Genomic DNA, 20,209 nt, shown 5'->3' with positions numbered 1-20,209 from the left:
GTGATTTGGCGCTATATAAGAAAAAAGTTGATTGAGTTGATTGATTGATACTTCACAGATTCTCATCAAATTTGCAGCACAGATAGATATTAGGGCATGGAAGACTCCATTAAGTTTTGGAGGTGATCCAGATACAGATTCTGGATCAAGATTCACTTTATATAGGCTTTGAAGTATTGCGTCAAAACTACTTCAGAGATTCTCACCAAATTTTCACCAGATACATACTAGGCCATGGAAGACTCCATTAAATTTTGGAGGTGATCCAGATTATGGATCAAGATTTCACTTTATATACACTTTGAAGGACCATGTCAAAACTGCATCATGGATTTTGATGAAATTTTCAACACAAATACATATTAGGCCACTGAAGACTACATTTAATTTTGGAGGTGATCTGGATCAAGATTTCCTTTTATATAGGCTTTGAAGCATTACGTCAAAACTACTTCATGGATTCTCACCAAATTTGCACTACAGACAGACACAGTTGTATGTAAAAGTTTGGGCATCCCTGATGATTTCCATGGTTTTCCTTTATAAATCATTGGTTGTTTGGATCAGCAATTTCAGTTAAATATATCATACAGCAGACAACCACAGTGATATTTGAGAAGTGAAATGAAGTTTATAGGATTTACAGAAAGTGTGCAATAATTCTTTAAACAAAATTAGGCAGGTGCATAAATTTGGGCACCCCAACAGAAAAAAAAACATCAATATTCAGTAGATCCTCCTTTTGCAGAAATAACAGCCTCTAAAAGCTTATAGCTTCCAATGACAGTCTGGATTCTAGATGAAGGTATTTTGGATCCTTCTACTTTCCAAAACATCTCAGGTTTGTTGGTTTCTGAGCATGGATAGCCTGCTTAAAATCACTCCACAGATTTTCAATAATATTCAGGTCTGGGGACTGAGATGGCCATTCCAGAACGTTGTACTTGTTCCTCTGCATGAATGCCTTAGATTTTGAGCAGTGTTTAGGGTCGTTTTGTTAAAAGATCCAGCCCCGGTGCAACTTCAACTTTGCTTCAAGAACATTCAACTTTGATTCATGAACATTGTTCTGAAAAATCTGCTGATATTGACTGGAATTCATGTGACCCTCAACTTTAAGAGTCCCAGTACCTGTACTGGCCATACAGCATGATGGAACCACCTCCAAATTTTACTGTAGGGAGCAAGTGTTTTTCTTGGAATGCTGTGTTCTTTTTCAGCTATGCATACCGGCCCTTGTTACGTCCAAATAACTCAATTTTAGTTTCATCAGTCCACAGCACCTTATTCTAAAATGAAGCTGGCTTGTCCAGATGTGCTTTAACATACCTCAAGTGACTCTGTTTGACCTCTCTTCATTGGCTTCCTGTTAATTCTAGAATAGAATTTAAAAGTCTTCTTCTTACTTATAAGGTTTTGAATAATCAGGTCCCATCTTATCTTAGGGACCTCATAGTACCATATCATCCCAATAGAGCACTTCGCTCTCAGACTGCAGGCTTACTTGTAGTTCCTAGGGTTTGTAAGAGTAGAATGGGAGGCAGAGCCTTCAGCTTTCAGGCTCCTCTCCTGTGGAACCAGCTCCCAATTCAGATCAGGGAGACAGACACCCTCTCTACTTTTAAGATTAGGCTTAAAACTTTCCTTTTTGCTAAAGCTTATAGTTAGGGCTGGATCAGGTGACCCTGAACCATCCCTTAGTTATGCTGCTATAGACTTAGACTGCTGGGGGGTTCCCATGATGCACTGAGTGTTTCTTTCTCTTTTTGCTCCGTATGCACCACTCTGCATTTAATCATTAGTGACTGATCTCTGCTCCCCTCCACAGCATGTCTTTTTCCTGGTTCTCTCCCTCAGCCCCAACCAGTCCCAGCAGAAGACTGCCCCTCCCTGGGCCTGGTTCTGCTGGAGGTTTCTTCCTGTTAAAAGGGAGTTTTTCCCTTCCCACTGTTGCCAAGTGCTTGCTCACAGGGGGTTGTTTTGACCGTTGGGGTTTTTCCGTAATTATTGTATGGCCTTGCCTTACAATATAAGGCGCCTTGGGGCAACTGTTTGTTGTGATCTGGCGCTATATAAATAAAATTGATTTGATTTGATTTGTGGCGTGTATGCAGAAAAGGCTTCCTCTGCATTACAGCATCTCCTTGTGCAAAGTGCACTGTATAGTTGAACGATGCACATGTTGTAGGTCTTTGGAGCAGGTCTGTGGGTTGACTATGACTGTTCTCACCATCCTTCGCTTCAGCTTACCTGAGATTTTTCTTGGCCTGCCACTTCGGGCCATAACTAGTACTGTGCCTGCGGTCTTCCATTTCCTCACTATGTTCCTCACAGTGGTAACTGACAGCTGAAATCTCTGAGATAGTTTTTTGTATCCTTCCCCTCAACCATGATGTTGAACAATCTTTGTTTTCAGGTCATGTGAGAGATGTTTAGAGGCTCCCATGCTGCCACTCATCAGAAGAGATGCAAAGAAGGGAAACATTTGCAAATGGCCACCTTAAATACCCTTTCTCATTATTGGATTCATCTCTGAAGGAGGTCAAGGGTCAATGACCTTACCAAACCAATTTTGTGTCGCAATAATAAGTGCTAAATGTATTCAAATCAATAAAATGACAAGGGTGCAAAAATTGATGCAACTGCCTAATTTTGTTTAAATAATTATTGCACACTTTCTGTAAATACTAGAAACTTCATTTCACTTCTCAAATATCAGTGTGTTCGTCTGCTATATGATATATTTAACTGAAATTTCTGATCCAGACAACCAATGATTTATAAAGGAAAATCATGAAAATTATCAGGGGTGCCCAAACGTTTGCATACAACTGTATTAGGGCATGGATTTTGGAGGTGATCCAGATTCTGGACCAAGATTTCACTTTATACAGTCTTTGAAGGATTACGCCAAAACTACTTACTTAAACAAGCGGCTGAGCTCTGAAATGATGCATGCACAGTGGAGGCAGGGCGGACCAAGTTTTAGGGGGTGGACCATTCGGTCTGCGACAAGTGCATGGAAGACTCCAATGAATTGGAGGTGATCTGGATCCGGATTAGCGGATGTCAGAAAACTATGATTGCTCTTGTTCAACCTCATTTTGAGGGAGAATAATAAACTTCATCATCCTTGGGAAGGGGGGGAGGAGAGGAGTCACTTGATGTTATGCAGTGGTTCACCTTGAGGCCAGGTCATAAAATCAGTTTCTTAATCTTAAATATGATTTTATTTTTTTGTTCCTCCTCTCTGACAGTAAGATGAATAATTTTAGATAGTGGACAAAACGAGACAGAGTACATCATCTTGGGCTTTGACAGACACTGATCAGAATTTTTCAACATTTTCTGTCATTTTTATGGACCAAACCATCAACAGACAAATCCAGAAAACAACACATTAAAAATGAAAATAATTGTCAGTTGCAGCCCACGGAAATATGTTGGGATTTTATTTTCTGACTTTCTGTAATTTATTTAATTATTTACCCCATGAGTACCTTTTTAAATTTTGGCACTTTATATGCATTACATTTTGGGCTTTAAAAAAATATTTAAAATCAATTTATGGCACAATATTTGAATGCAAGGTTGAAAGTTATTGGCACTAATTTTTGTTTTTGTTTACCGGTAAATTAACCAAAAGATAATCAATTAGTCCGAAAATAATTAATAGACAAATCAAAAAATGTTGGTCAAAAATTATTAGCTGCAGCCTGAAACAAAGCATCATAAGAATGTGTGAAAGAAACGAGTCAGACTTACTTCAGCATACCGCTGTTCATGCTGGAGACCATCTTATCAAAGACCTGTTCCAAAGGCTTTTCTGAGCCCTTCTGGTTTACCTAAAAACACAACACACACATAAAACACACTGTTTTCCCGTCCAGTTCCTGAGGAAATACTTAAAAAAAAAAAAAAAACACCATGTTTGAAACCGGAACTCTTACCAGGTTGAGAATCGTCTGCTTCCCGTAGATGAGAAACTGAGAGTCAAAATGACTCTGGAAACCATCAATCTACAGTTTACACAACGAGAGTAAAAAGATGACACACTGACTGCTATTACACAATCAAACACAGCGTTAACTCTGGAAACCATCCATCTACAGTTTACACAACGAGAGTAAAAAGATGACACACTGACTGCTATTACACAATCAGTGTTAAAATAACTCTGGAAACCATCCATCTACAGTTTACACAACGAGAGTAAAAAGATGACACACTGACTGCTATTACACAATCAAACACAGAGTTAAAATAACTCTGGAAACCATCCATCTACAATTTACACAACGAGAGTAAAAAGATGACACACTGACTGCTATTACACAATCAGACACAGAGTTAAAATAACTCTGGAAACCATCCATCTATAGTTTACACAACGAGAGTAAAAAGATGACACACTGACTGCTATTACACAATCAAACACATAGTTAAAATAACTATGGAAACCATCCATCTACAATTTACACAACGAGAGTAAAAAGATGACACACTGACTGCTATTACACAATCAGACACAGAGTTAAAATAACTCTGGAAACCATCCATCTACAGTTTACACAACGAGAGTAAAAAGATGACACACTGACTGCTATTACACAATCAGACACAGAGTTAAAATAACTCTGGAAACCATCCATCTACAGTTTACACAACAAGAGTAAAAAGATGACACACTGACTGCTATTACACAAACACATAGTTAAAATAACTCTGGAAACCATCCATCTACAATTTACACGACGAGAGTAAAAAGATGACACACTGACTGCTATTACACAATTAAACACAGAGTTAACTCTGGAAACCATCCATCTACAATTTACACAATGAAAGTAAAAAGATGACACACTGACTGCTATTACACAATCAGACACAGAGTTAAAATAACTCTGGAAACCATCCATCTACAGTTTACACAACGAGAGTAAAACGATGACACACTGACTGCTATTACACAATCAGACACAGTGTTAAAATAACTCTGGAAACCATCCATCTACAGTTTACACAACGAGAGTAAAACGATGACACACTGACTGCTATTACACAATCACAGAGTCAAAATAACTCTGGAAACCATCCATCTACAGTTTACACAACAAGAGTAAAAAGATGACACACTGACTGCTATTACACAATCAGACACAGAGTTAAAATAACTCTGGAAAATATCCATCTACAGTTTACACAACAAGAGTAAAAAGATGACACATTGACTGCTATTACACAATCACACAGAGTCAAAACAACTCTGAAAGCCACCCATCTACAGTTTATACAACAAGAGTAAAAAGATGCCACACTGACTACTACTACACAATCAGACAGAGTTAAAATAACTCTGAGAGCCATCCACCCACAGTTTACACAAGGAGAGTAAAAAGACGACACACCGACTGCTGCTACACAATCAGACAGAGTTAAAATGACTCTGGAAATGCTGGGATTTCAACAACACACACAGAGATCATCCCACAGCTGTGGTACCACCCTGGAATTGGTCCTTGTTTATTTAATTACCGTTTCAGATATCGATATTGTTTATTACATTAGCCGTTTCAGATCACTCTAAGTTTACAGTTTCACTACCCTGTCCACTGGGACGACTTACTGGGTGTCCAAAAAAAGCGCCACAAAAATAAAGCCATAGAAAATCTATACACTTTTGGATACTGATATCTGTCACATGTCATCTTGAAGCATATCTCAGGAAATTTTATCTCTGGTGTTCATTTATATTTTCACCTGTTTGTAACAGTTCTGGCATTCAAAAGGTGTGTCAATATGTGCACCAAGGCGGTTCAGACATTCATTCAACCTGAGTGTAAAGCTTGTGATTGCTGTCTTTAGATCCTGAAGTGTTCTCGTGTTGCCACCATACACATTATCTTTTGAGTAACCCTAAAGGAAAAAAAGTCTCAAAGTAGAATTCCACCAGTTTCTGGCATCGTCGTTGAATCAGTCTCAAACTGTAGATTTTGCAAGTTTTCCCACCTTCAAGAATGGAGAGGTCTGTAATTTCTATCGTAAGTACACTTCAACTGTGAGAGACAGAATAAAAAAAAAAAAAAAAATCCAGAAATTCACATTGTATGATTTTTAAATTATTTTCATTTTATTGCATGAAATAAGTATTTGATACAATATAAAAACAGAACTAAATATTTAGTATAGACCTTTGTTTGCAATTACAGAGGTCAGACGTTTCCTGTAGTTCCTGACCAAGTTTGCACACTGCAGCAGTAATTTTGGTCCACTCCTCCATACAGATCTTCTCCAGAGCTTTCAGGTTCCAGGGCTGTTACTGGGCAACATGGAGTTTCAGCTCCCTCCAAAGATTTTCTGTTGGGGTTCAGACCTGGAGACTGGCTAGGCCACTCCAGGACCATGAAATGCTTCTTACAGAGCTCCTCCTTAGTTGCCCTGGCTGTGTGTTTCGGATCATTGTCATGTTGGAAGACCCAGCCACGATCCACCTTCAATGCTCTTACTGAGGGATGGAGGTTGTTTGCCAAAATCCCACGATGCATTACCCCATCATCCTCCCTTCAAGACGGTGCCGTCCTCCAGAAAAGCACCCCCAAAGTATGATGTTTCCACCATTGTGGTTCATGGTTGTGATGGTGTTCCTGGAGCTGAAATCATCCTTCTTCTTCCAAACATGGTGAGTGGAGTTGATACCAAAAAGCTCTATTTTGGTCTCATCTGACCACATGACCTTCCCCCATGCCCCCTCTGGATCATCCAGATGGTCACTGGTGAACTACAAACGGGCCTGGACATGTGCTGGCTTGAGCAGGGGGACCTTGCTGAACTGCAAGATTTTACACCATGATGCTGTAATGTGTTACTAATGTAATCGTTGCGACGGTGGACCCAGGTCTCTTCAGATCATTGACCAGGTCCTCCTGTGTTGTTCTAGGCTGATTCCTGACCTCTCAGTAAGAGATCTTGCATGGAGCCCCAGACTGAGGCAGATTGACAGTCATTTGTGTTTCTTCCATTTTCTAATAATTACTCCAACAGCTGTTGTCTTCTACCAAGCTGCATCCCTGTTGTCCTGTAGTCCATCCCAACCTTGTGCAGGTCTACAGTTTTGTCACTGACATCCTTAGACAATTCTTTGGTCTTGGCCATGGTGGATAGGTTGAAGTGTGATTGATTGATTGTGTGGACAGGTGTCTTTTACAGAGGTAAAAAGGTCAAACCGTTGCGATTAATACAGGTTAACAGTGCAGCATAGGAGGGCTTCTTCAAGAAAAACGAACAAGTCTGTGAGAGCCATAATTCTTGCTGGTTGGTAGGTGATCAAATATTAAATAAATGCAAATTAATTATTTAAATATAACGCAATGCTAAAATACCCTCACTGTATGAGCATTGTGTTATTTATAATTTGCAGTCGTTTAATTAATTATTACGATCCAGTTGCCTTACGTACAACCCCAATTCGAGTGAAGTTGGGACGTTGTCTGAAATATAAATAAAAACTGAATACAATGATTTGTAAATCCTCTTCAACCTATATTCAATTGAACACACCACAAAGACAAGACATTTAATGTTCAAACTGATAAACTTTATTGTTTTTGTGCAAATATTTGCTCATTTTGAAATGGATGCCTGCAACATGTTTAAAAAAAAAGCTGTTTACCACTGTGTTACATCACCTTTCCTTCTAACAACACTCAATAAGCGTTTGGGAACTGAAGACACTAATTGTTGAAGCTTTGTAGGTGGAATTCTTTCCCATTCTTGCTTGATGTACAACTTCAGTTGTTCAACAATCCGGGGTCTCTGTTGTCATATTTTGTGCTTCATAATGCACCACACATTTCCAATGGGTGACAGGTCTGGACTGCAGGCAGGCCAGTCTAGTACCTGCACTCTTTTACTATGAAGCCACGCTGTTGTAACGTGCAGAATGTGGCTTGGCATTGTCTTGCTGAAATAAGCAGGGACGTCCCTGAAAAAGACGTTGCTTGGATGGCAGCATGTGTTGCTCCAAAACCTGGATGTACCTTTCAGCATTGTTGGTGCCATCACAGATGTGTAAGTTGTCCATGCCATGGGCACTAACACACCCCCATACCATCACAGATGCTGGCTTTTGAACTTTGCGCTGGTAACAATCTGCATGGTCTTTTTCCTCTTTTGTCCAGAGGACACGACGTCCATGATTTCCAAAAACAATTTTAAATGTGGACTCATCAGACCACAGCACACTTTTCCACTTTGCATCTATCCAATTCAAATGAGCTCGGGCCCAGAGAAGGCAGCGGCGTTTCTGGATGTTGTTGATGTATGGCTTTCACTTTGCATGGTAGAGTTTTAACTTGCACTTGTTGATGTAGCGACAAACTGTGTTAATTGACAATGGTTTTCTGATGATCCTTTATGCGATGATCTCAGTTTTATTGCAGTGTCGCTTGAGGGATCGAAGGTCACAGGCATTCAATCTTGGTTTTTGGCGTTCCAAACAGGTGTTCTTTGAGCATTCATCAACTTTCCCAGTCTTTTGTTGCCTTGTCCTGGCTTTTTTGAAATGTGTTGCAGGCATCCATTTCAAAATGAGCAAATATTTGCACAAAAACAATAAAGTTTATCAGTTTGAACATTAACTATCTTGTCTTTGTGGTGTATTCAATTGAATATAGGTCGAAGAGGATTCACAAATCATTGTATTCTGTTTTTATTTACATTTCACACAACGACCCAACTTCTGAATGAATGAATGAATGAAAACTGTTTATTTCGAACATTTGATACAACAACAATTACAAGATAGATCAGTAAAGACAACAACAAAAAAAGTTCCTACTGTGTACCCAACATGTCCGAAAAGGGGTAGGGTGAAGCATCAGCTTATTTATCCCTACCCCTTCTTCCCCACAACCAGTAATACCCTTTGCCACATATACACATAGATTCCTACACACCTAAACCGATATCAATATATATATATATACATACATATACACATACACATACACACATCAACATATATACACATATACATACACATATATACACGTATATACACAAACATAAATATACACCTACACATACCTACTTACATACAAAATACTATATATTTACAAGCCAAAGCAAAAAACAAAAACACCCTAACCCTCATTACCCTTCCTTCTCCCTATACCTAGAAAAAAACATATTTTTGTACCGCTGTTTCTTCTCTGGAATTTGGGATGTACAATTTGTACATGTTCAAATAAAATCATTTGTTCATGTTGTGCAAATCAAGGAGTATTTGTAGATCACTCTCTGTGCATTTGTACATATTAATATTAATGAGACAAATTTAACTCCATAGGAAGTTAGGTTTGAGTTAGCATGCAAGCTAACATCCACAAAATGCCTTATGACACCAGAGGTGTTATCAGGTTACAACAGCGTTTTCAGTTTTAGAAGTGTTTATTTCTTGCTTGCTTTTACATAATATACCAGAAACAAAGCAGTTAGCAAGTCTCTAAACTAGGAAGTGACGTCACCATGCTAACCTCCGTAAAATGTCTTAGAAATAAGTTCAGAGGTATTAATAGTTTCCAAAAACAGCGTTTTCAGTTTCAGAAGTGCTTACTTCTTGCTAGCTTTTACATAATATATGAGAAATATGTATATAAACACACAAAACAAAGCAGTTTTGAAGAAACAGCAAGTGATGCCACAGTGCAGCTGTCACCCACGTCACTCAAGCACGAAACGGGTCGGATAACAGAATGCGACTTTTTAAATCTCTTAAAATACATCAAGGTCTGTGTCCCAAGAATGTTCCCTGTGAATATGAAGACTGTGGCAGTAATAGAACTGGACTTATGCTGTACACAGACAGACAGACAGACGGACAGACGGACGGACGGACGGACAGACAGACAGACCGACAGACAGACCGACAGACAGACAGACAGACAGACAGACAGATGCCAGGTCTTCCCAATACCCGATGGCCATATGTTGGCCTCGGGTAAAAATCATACAATGTGATTTTCTGATTTTTTTTTTTTTTTTAGATTCTGTCTCGATTTTCTGATTTTTTTTTTTTTTTTTTAGATTCTGTCTCTCACAGTTGCAGTGTACCTATGATAAAACTTACAGACCTCTCAATTCTTTGTAGGTGGGAAAGTGTGTGGATCAAATATAACTATTATTATTTTCCTAACGATATATCTTGATGTCTGAAAAGAAAAACAGAATTCAGATTAAGCGGTTCAGAATTAGAGTCAAATAATTTTATGGCACTTTTTTGGGACACACTGTACTTGTTAATCGTCTCGGCGTTACATCAGCTCCTCAACCATAAATGAACTTGGAGCCAGACTGCCTGATATCTTGAAATCACTTCCTGGACATAATCATTCAGTAGACAGCTTCGCAGATAGCTTTAACTCAGCACTCACAAGTCTACTGAACACGACCGTTCCATCTACCGTATCCCCCCACCCACCCACCCAAACGCAAATGTCTTGGTTCAGTGAGTGACATGAAGCATAAGCCCAGAAGTGCAGAGTGAAACTGGGTAATTAAAAACAAGAAGCCTTCCATTTTGCATGGCACAATGCTATTCTGGATTACAAGTGTCTGGCTATTGGCTACAATGTGGGCCTAACATAATTCAAAGATCTTTTTTGACACTATGGCCACAATCATTCAAGGGCAGCTGCTTGTAAGCTGCTCTGCATTTACTGCTCAGGATTTCTTAGATTATTTTGAAGAGAAAATAGAGGATAGAAGGTAAAAAATATTCCATCATGCTCTAGTCAAGGGGTGCCCAATATGTTGGCTAGTCTTTTGCAAAGGTAGTGTGGGTTGATCGTATGCCATTAAAACTGGCCCACAGCCAGGGGGAGGTCGGGGATTCGGCTGAACCGCCCACTTCGCCCTCTTTTAGCGGTTGATGCTGCAAGCTCTGAGTTAAAAAGCAGTTGTTGTCATCTCTCTGTGTCTCAAAGCGCAGTGAAGACAACACCTGCAGCGAGTTTTACAAAGACATTTTTACACTTTTCTTTATAACTCTGTGCCACTCTGCGAGTGTCCTCGCTGTGGTTAAACATTGTGTTAATAACAAATACTAATGCCTTTTGTTTTCCCAAATGTGCCCCAAAGTCTCTTTCTAAGGATGGCATGATGTAAAAAGCACTGATGAAACCTTATCTGTCAATCAGGTTGTGCCTTCTGCAAAAACTAACATGAACCATTCTTCCTGCTCAGATGGCAAAGCAGGAGTGAATCCACATGGAAAGGTCCACTTTTTTTCTACATTTTTTAATACTACTAAATACTACTACTTATAATAATAAGTTAGTATTATTCTGGACTTGTTTGTTTTACTACAGTTCTGCACGAAGATTAACTGATGAGCCGATGTATGTTTAGCATTTGAAACGTAAGTAGATCATTTTGACTTGGTAATTTTAAAAGGTTGCTCCCAAGCTGAAAAAACGTGCGCATCCCTGCTCTAGTCTCACTATTAGATCCTGTTACTGACATCGATGCCATCTCTACTATGATGCTGAGAGTTTTTTGTTTCATTGGGAATACTGTTGCAACTCGTAAACTCTGTTCAAAGCACAACTGATCTTTTTGACCTGACACCAACTAAACTGTTTCAGGACCTGTCAGCTAAACTTGTACCCACTCTGCTGATTATTATTAATCTGTTACTAGCCTCGGGTTCTGTTGCTACAAGTTTTAAATCTGCAGTATTCAAACCTAACCTGGACCCAGGTTCATGGAAAAATTAGAGACTGACACTGAACCTGTCCTTTTGCTCTAAAATCCTTGAAAAAGTGGTTTCACGGCAGCTTGTGAGGTGTAAGTGAAAGTGTTCTTACGTGACTTGTCTTGCTGATTATTGGTTTGGGTTTGTATTTAAGGTTGGGTCTCTGACTCCAGTAAAAAGGTATAGAGCCTCGCGTCTGTTGGAAAAAAGAAAATATCTGTCAGCAAGTAATCACCTGAAATTTTTTGACTTCTTTTGTACTCTTCAGATTCAATTAGTCTATTTGCATGAGGTGGAGCAATGAAGCAGTACATAATAATTGTATCATATTTCTGGCTGATTCACATGGGATAAGAAACATCAGCAAAGATGACCAGAGTCTGTGCTCAGTTAACAGCCCTGACATACTGCCCAAGAAACACCCCCCCCCCCCCACCCCCCCACACACACACACACAATCTTAATGACAACACAAACTACCCAAATGACCCTGATCAAAAGTTTACATACTCCAGTTCTTAATACCATGTATTGCTCCCTTTAACCCTAGTGCTGCCGCTGTGTATATCAGTAGGCATGTTAAGAATCCCCAGACCGTCTGTGTGCTGGGTTGTATTGCAGCAAAGTGAAAATTCGTGTGCAGTGAAAACAGCCAATCTCCCTACTGTAAGACACGATACCCATATGAAAGTCATAATAAATTAGTAGAATAAAGAATGTAGAATGCAATATTGATCTTATTCCCTATTCTTCTATTTAATAATTATCCTCATTTTGTGGTGAAGAAGGAGAACCGTCATACATATATTGAAGACTACGACTTACCCCTCTGAAAATATTATCCTGAAATATATGAGTGATGTCATTTATTCATCCAAGTGTATTTGCAAGGACTTTCCGATTCTGTCATGGATTTGGGTGGCCCTGACAAGGGCCGTTGGGGGTTCAGATTCAGATGATCCCGAAAAAAACTGGATAACTGTGTCTCATCTCAAGCATCTCTCCTCTCCATGAGCCTCTCACATAAACTGCGGACTTTTCGGCTCCAAAATGCCATTCGTCCATTGTACATCAAGTTCTGCAGGCTCCAATCTGTCGTCACCTGATTCGAAACCCAGGAAATCACCATCGGAATCCTCTGTCATAAATATTTCCCTGAATAGTTCCGTATTCCCGGTTCAACATTGTCAGGTATGCTGTCTTCATCAACAACAGTGTCTGCTGTCACCCCCAGGATTCAATCGCTTTCTCTCTTCCCACTCATGCGCTCCGACAACCCCCCTATATCAGGGGGTCAGACTTGTCTGACCAATTGCTTAGACTTGTCTGACCAATGCAAAACGAACACTGGACCCAGAAGTATGTCTGATGTACGCATGCGGACCAGGCTTCAGCTGATCCTTGGTGTTCATTGTTACTCACCCAACACTAAATATTTTGGACTGGCAGCCAGTAACAGTTTCTCCGGGGAGCTATATTTAGGGGACTGGCAGGGAGCGTAATGCATGGTGGTCCACTATATATTGAGGACCGGCAGCAATGACAGCTTGGAGTCTTTTGTGGTACTTGTAAGTGAAGCTTTTTATGTTCTTTTAATGGTAAAGCTGCCCACTCCTCTTGGCAAAAAGCCTCCAGTTTCTGTAAATTCCTGGGCTGTCTTGCATGAACTGCATGTTTCAGATCTCCCCAGAGTGGCTCAGTGATATTGAAGTTAGGAGAAGATCACTCCAGAACCTTCACTTTATTCTGCTGTAGCCATTGACAGTTCGACGTGGCCTTGTGTTGTGGATCATTGTCATGTTGGAATGTCCAAGTCAGTCCCCATGCACAGCTTCCAGGCTGATGAGTGCAAATTTTCCTCCAGTATATCCTGATAACATGCTGCATTCATCATGTCATCAATTTTGACCAAGTTTTCTGTGCCTTTGTAGCACACACATCCCCAAAACATCAGCAATCCACCTCTTGTGTTTCACAGTAGGAAGTTGTACCTTTCATCATGGGCCTTGCTGCCTCCTCTCCAAATGCAACGTTGACAGTTGTGGCCAAAAAGTTAAATTTTGGTCTAATCACTCCAAATGACTCTGTTTTCTGTTGTGTTTGGCATATTGTAAACAGAATACTTTGTGGCATTTGAGCAGTAATGGCTTTCTTCTGGCGACTTGACCATGCAGCCCATTTTTTTTCATGTGCTTCCTGAAAAATTTGAAGTTATTTGTGGGTTCTTTCTTTGCAACCCGAACAATATGCCTGGCAGCTGTTGCTGAAATTTCTGTTGGTCTACCTGACCGTGGTTTGGTTCCAACAGAATCCCTCATTTTCCACTTCATAATTACAGTTTGAACACTGCTGACTGGCATTATCAAGTCCTTGGGTATCTTTTTATATCCGCTTCCTGTTTTATACAGTTCAATTACCTTTTCCAGCAGATCCCCATGACTCAGAAACCAGAAATTTCAGGGCAGCACTGGAAGAAATATGCAAGGGTCTGTCAGGAGCCCAGAAACTCACTGACCTTTTATATACACACACACACACACACACACACACACACACACACACACACACTAACTAGAAGTAAACAGATCACAGGTGAGGATGGTTACCTTGTGTAGCCATTCAAACCCATTTGTGTCAACTTGTGTGCATGTTGTCAGGCCAAAATCACCTGGGGATGTAAACTTTTGATCCGGGTCATTTGGTTAGTTTCTTTTGTCATTATGATTTAAAAAGCGTAAACACCATTGTGTGACAATAAATGGCTTCACACAACCACTACCCATGAGTGAAAAAAAGGTTTGTGTTATCATAAATATTCTTTGAAAAATGGTCATAAAAAAATAAAATAAAATTAAAAAAAAATCAAAAATTCTGCCAGAGTAGGGGAGAGTGAATTAAGATGAGCCACGTTTTACTTATTTTGTCCTGGAGATAAGGAAAAACTGACACCGAAATAGGATGAAAACATATGTTTATTTCAGGATGTCTCCCATCAAATTAAATGATCAGAATGCATCTCTGACAAAGCTGCCCAATATAATGACTTCTTCAAAAAAAGTGCTCCTGTGGCTCAACTTGCCCCAGGATGGAGGTAAGTTGAACAAAGCCAGTGGGTAAGTTGAGCCATCTGGGAGTAAACTGACCATCTGAGTTTTTAAAATGTAAAAACTCAGCATATTTTGCCAACAAACAGTTTTAACAGTTTTGAACTTGTGAGAACAAAACACCAGTTAGTTTTAAAACCATTGAAACATTTAATCAAAACAACTATTCAATATTCCATCTGCCAAAGTTGCAGGGGAATATGAACTGTTGGGGATGGTCTAGTGCAGGGGTAGGCAACCTGTTCCAGAAAGAGCCATGAGGGTGCAGGTTTTCTTTGCAGCCACTGACTCCACCAGGTGATTTTACTGATTAATATCACTTTGAGCAGATGGAATCAGTTAATCAGTGAAATCACCTGGTGGAGCCAGTGGCTGCAAAGAAAACCTGCACCCTCATGGCTCTTTCTGGAACAGGTTGCCTACCCCTGGTCTAGTGGTTAAAGCAGTGGGCTTGAGACCAGAGGATCCTCTGTTCAAATCCCGAACTGACCGGAAAATCACTAAGTGCTCTTGGACAAGGTCCTTAATCCCCAAGTTGTTTACAGTGTGTAGTGAGCGCCTTGTATGGCAGCACCCTCACATCGGGGTGAATGTGAGGCACTACTTTGTAAAGCACTTTGAGCGTCTGATGCAGATGAGAAAGTGCTATATGCAGTCTATTTACCATTTACATTATAAAATATGTGCACGGTTACCAAGATACAAGAGGTGGGTCAACTTAACCACTGGCTCATCTTACCTCATTCTCCCCTATGTGATTTTTTTTTTTTATACAGACAATGTTTTGTTTTTTTAAGGTAAAATGCATCAGAACCTTTACTGACACAGTGAGTAGTCATTAAAGATAACTGAAATAGTGCATTCTGAACAAATGAAAAATAACTGATGGTGTTAGTACAGTAATAACAGTACCGTAGTTATTACTGTACTTAATACCACCTCCCCTTATAAAAGCCATTCTGTCTGAAACGGGCTTTAGAATGCCACACAGAAATACATGCCCAAGAGCCGGCACAAGCCAGAGCATGTTTCAAATACTTGCCTGTACAAATGAAGTCTTGTCTCCTTCGTAAACAACAATCTGCTCAGTCTCCACAAAATTTGCAGCGTGACCTTCAGAGTCTATGCCTACAGAGAAAACATGACAAAGAAAGACGTGCAGTGACCCTATGCACCACAGAGGACTGACCTCAACTGGTTTTTCTCCATCCGTTAAATCTATTTATACAGTTGTACGAGTATGTAAAAGTTTGGGCACCCCTGATAATTTCATGATTGTCCTTTATAAATCATTGGTTGTTTGGATCAGCAATTTCAGTTAAATATATCATATAGCAGACAAACAGTGATATTTGAGAAGTGAAATGAAGTTTATAGGATTTACAGAAAGTGTGCAATAATTATTTAAACAAAATTAGGCAGGTGCATAAATTTGGGCACCCTTGTCATTTAATGATTTGAATACATTTACCACTAATTATTGAAACACAAAATTGGTTTGGTAAGCTCATTGACCCTTGACCTCTTTACACAGGTGAATCCAATCATGAGAAAGGGTATTTAAGGTGGCCATTTGCAAATGTTTCCCATCTTTGCATCTCTTCTAATGAGTGGCAACATGGGAGCCTCTAAACAACTCTCAAATGACCTGAAAACAAAGATTGTTCAACATCATGGCTTAGGGCAGGGGTGGCCAAGTTCGGTCCTCGAGAGCCACATTCCTGACACTCAGTTGTCTCCCTGCTCCAACACACCTGAATTCAATGAAAGGCTCATTAAAAGTCTGCTAACGAGTCTTTCATTGGATTCAGGTGTGTTGGAGCAGGGAGACAACTAAGAGTGTGAGGAATGTGGCTCTTGAGGACCGAATTTGGCCAGCCCTGGCTTAGGGGAAGGATACAAACGCTATCTCAGAGATTTCAGCTGTCAGTTTCCACTGTGAGGAACATAGTAAGGAAATGGAAGACGACACGGACACAGTACCAGTTAAGGCCCGAAGTGGCAGGCCAAGAAATTCTTCCAACACACGCGCAAAAAAAGAAATGCACTACACCATAAGTATCTGGAGGCATGAAGAGCTGTTAGGATGAAGAGGATCAAGTTAGGGTGAAAAGCTGGGCAAATGTCTGATGCCATTTTTTGCTGGGCTGAGGAAGCACACAAACTCTTTATTTTATTTTTTTGGAAGTACACAAAGTCAGTGCACGGAATCACAGACTACATCATCAGAGGTATTTTTGAACTATCTGTTTTTCCAAGTTGACTGAAAACAATTTTGGACTCCTATTTAAAGTTTGTGTTGGACTACTGATGTCAAACCACCAGTGACGAACACCAAAATGTTTTTTACAAATGAATAAAATATCAAATGACACGGATCTATTTTAGCCATTATATTAAACACATAATCAATGTTTTTCATTCTTTGAATGGAACAAATATTTAATTCACCTCATGAAATTTCTTACCAGTGAACAGTGGTGGGCACAGCTAACCAAAAAGTTAGCTTTGATAACAGCTAAAAAGCTAACTGAAAAGTTATCTTTTATAAAGCTAGACTGATAAACCACTCAAATGTTTATCAGAAGCTACAGCTAACCGATAACTTTCAGTAAACTACTAACAAGCTGATTTTGAGTTTTAACACCACGATCGCTTCTGGTAGCATCAAAGGCGACCGAAGACCCAAACAATGAGTACACAAAGACTTCTATCTTTGTGCATCCTGCCCAGTTTTTTATTTTTATTTTTTTTGTGCGCCAGAGAGTTGCTGCGGTTTAAACAACAGAAGCCACAACGACAATTGTAAATGAACATTAGGATTATGGGATATCTCAATACTTAGGGCAAATACTGCCATGAACACTACTGGCCAGTAGATGACAGTAGAGACCATAGAGCAAACGGGAAGTGATGCAACTCAGTGATTCCAAATGAAAATAATGGAGAAGCAACCTGAGCTTCTTCTGGCATTTTTACATAAAAACAAACACAACAACATCTATAAACCCAGCGAATATATTCACAAGAGTTTTAGGCACAATATCAAATAAAAATCTAATCAAATCAATTTTATTTATATAGCGCCAAATCACAACAAACAGTTGCTCCAAGGCGCTTTATATTGTAAGGCAAAGCCATACAATAATTACGGAAAAACCCCAACGGTAAAAACGACCCCCTGTGAGCAAGCACTTGGCGACAGTGGGAAGGAAAAACTCCCTTTTAACAGGAAGAAACCTCCAGCAGAACCAGGCTCAGGGAGGGGCAGTCTTCTGCTGGGACTGGTTGGGGCTGAGGGGAGAACCAGGAAAAAGACATGCTGTGGAGGGGAGCAGAGATCAATCACTAATGATTAAATGCAGAGTGGTGCATACAGAGCAAAAACAGAAAGAAACACTCAGTGCATCATGGGAACCCCCCAGCAGTCTAAGTCTATAGCAGCATAACTAAGGGATGGTTCAGGGTCACCTGATCCAGCCCTAACTATAAGCTTTAGCAAAAAGGAAAGTTTTAAGCCTAATCTTAAAAGTAGAGAGGGTGTCTGTCTCCTGATCCGAATTTGGAGCTGGTTCCACAGGAGAGGAGCCTGAAAGCTGAAGGCTCTGCCTCCCATTCTACTGTTACAAACCCTAGGAACTACAAGTAAGTCTGCAGTCTGAGAGCGAAGCGCTCTATTGGGGTGATATGGTACTATGAGGTCCCTAAGATAAGATGGGACCTGATTATTCAAAACCTTATAAGTAAGAAGAAGAATTTTAAATTCTATTCTAGAATTAACAGGAAGCCAAAGAAGAGAGGCCAATATGGGTGAGATATGCTCTCTCCTTCTAGTCCCTGTCAGTACTCTAGCTGCAGCATTTTGAATTAACTGAAGACTTTTCAGGGAACTTTAGGACAACTAGATAATAATGAATTACAATAGTCCAGCCTAGAGGAAATAAATGCATGAATTAGTTTTTCAGCATCACTCTGAGACAAGACCTTTCTAATTTTAGAGATATTGCACAAATGCAAAAAAGCAGTCCTACATATTTGTTTAATATGCGCATTGAATGACATATCCTGATCAAAAATGACTCCAAGATTTCTCACAGTATTACTAGAGGTCAGGGTAATGCCATCCAGAGTAAGGATCTGGTTAGACACCATGTTTCTAAGATTTGTGGGGCCAAGTACAATAACTTCAGTTTTATCTGAGTTTAAAAGCAGGAAATTAGAGGTCATCCATGTCTTTATGTCAGTAAGACAATCCTGCAGTTTAGCTAATTGGTGTGTGTCCTCTGGCTTCATGGATAGATAAAGCTGGGTATCATCTGCGTAACAATGAAAATTTAAGCAATGCTGTCTAATAATACTGCCTAAGGGAAGCATGTATAAAGTGAATAAAATTGGTCCTAGCACAGAACCTTGTGGAACTCCATAATTTACCTTAGTCTGTGAAGACGATTCCCCATTTACATAAACAAATTGTAATCTATTAGATAAATATGATTCAAACCACCGCAGCGCAGTGCCTTTAATACTTATGGCATGCTCTAATCTCTGTATTAAAATTTTATGGTCAACAGTATCAAAAGCAGCAATGAGGTCTAACAGAAGAAGCACAGAGATGAGTCCACTGTCTGAGGCCATAAGAAGATCATTTGTAACCTTCACTAATGCTGTTTCTGTACTATGATGAATTCTAAACCCTGACTGAAACTCTTCAAATAGACCATTCCTCTGCAGATGATCAGTTAGCTGTTTTACAAGTACCCTTTCAAGAATTTTTGAGAGAAAAGGAAGGTTGGAGATTGGCCTATAATTAGCTAAGATAGCTGGGTCAAGTGATGGCTTTTTAAGTAATGGTTTAATTACTGCAACCTTAAAAGCCTGTGGTACATAGCCAACTAATAAAGATAGATTGATCATATTTAAGATCAAAGCATTCATTAATGGTAGGGCTTCCTTGAGCAGCCTGGTAGGAATGGGGTCTAATAGACATGTTGATGGTTTCTAGGAAGTAACTAATGAAAATATCTCAGACAGAACAATCGGAGAGAAAGAGTCTAACCAAATACCAGCATCACTGAAAGCAGCCAAAGAGAACGATATGTCTTTGGGATGGTTATGAGTAATTTTTTCTCTAATAGTTAAAATTTTATTAGCAAAGAAAGTCATGAAGTCATTACTAGTTAAAGTTAAAGGAATACTCGGCTCAATAGAGCTCTGATTCTTTGTCAGCCTGGCTACAGTGCTGAAAAGAAACCTGGGGGTTGTTCTTATTTTCTTCAATTAGTGATGAGTAGTAAGATGTCCTAGCTTTACGGAGGGCTTTTTTATAGAGCATCAGACTCTTTTTCCAGGCGAA

At 39.6% G+C, this 20,209-nt stretch overlaps 1 protein-coding gene across 1 annotated transcript in view; it reads right to left on the bottom strand.

Annotated features, from left to right (window-relative positions):
• The window catches only part of sacm1la (SAC1 like phosphatidylinositide phosphatase a), a 91,064-nt gene that overhangs the window by 35,318 nt on the left and 35,537 nt on the right, over positions 1 to 20,209 (bottom strand). Inside the window, exons 9-12 of the mRNA XM_034161482.1 lie at positions 15,899 to 15,984; positions 11,865 to 11,948; positions 3,951 to 4,019; positions 3,766 to 3,845 (exon numbers count right to left, since the gene is read on the bottom strand). Coding sequence (XP_034017373.1) covers positions 3,766 to 3,845; positions 3,951 to 4,019; positions 11,865 to 11,948; positions 15,899 to 15,984 — 319 coding nt within the window. The remainder of the gene's footprint in view (positions 1 to 3,765; positions 3,846 to 3,950; positions 4,020 to 11,864; positions 11,949 to 15,898; positions 15,985 to 20,209) is intronic.

Source organism: Thalassophryne amazonica, chromosome 20 (assembly GCF_902500255.1).
Source record: "Thalassophryne amazonica chromosome 20, fThaAma1.1, whole genome shotgun sequence".
NCBI classification, from domain to species: Eukaryota; Metazoa; Chordata; class Actinopteri; order Batrachoidiformes; family Batrachoididae; genus Thalassophryne; species Thalassophryne amazonica.
The sequence above is the reverse complement of the archived record's forward strand: the minus strand, read 5'-3'. Positions and strand labels throughout refer to the sequence as shown.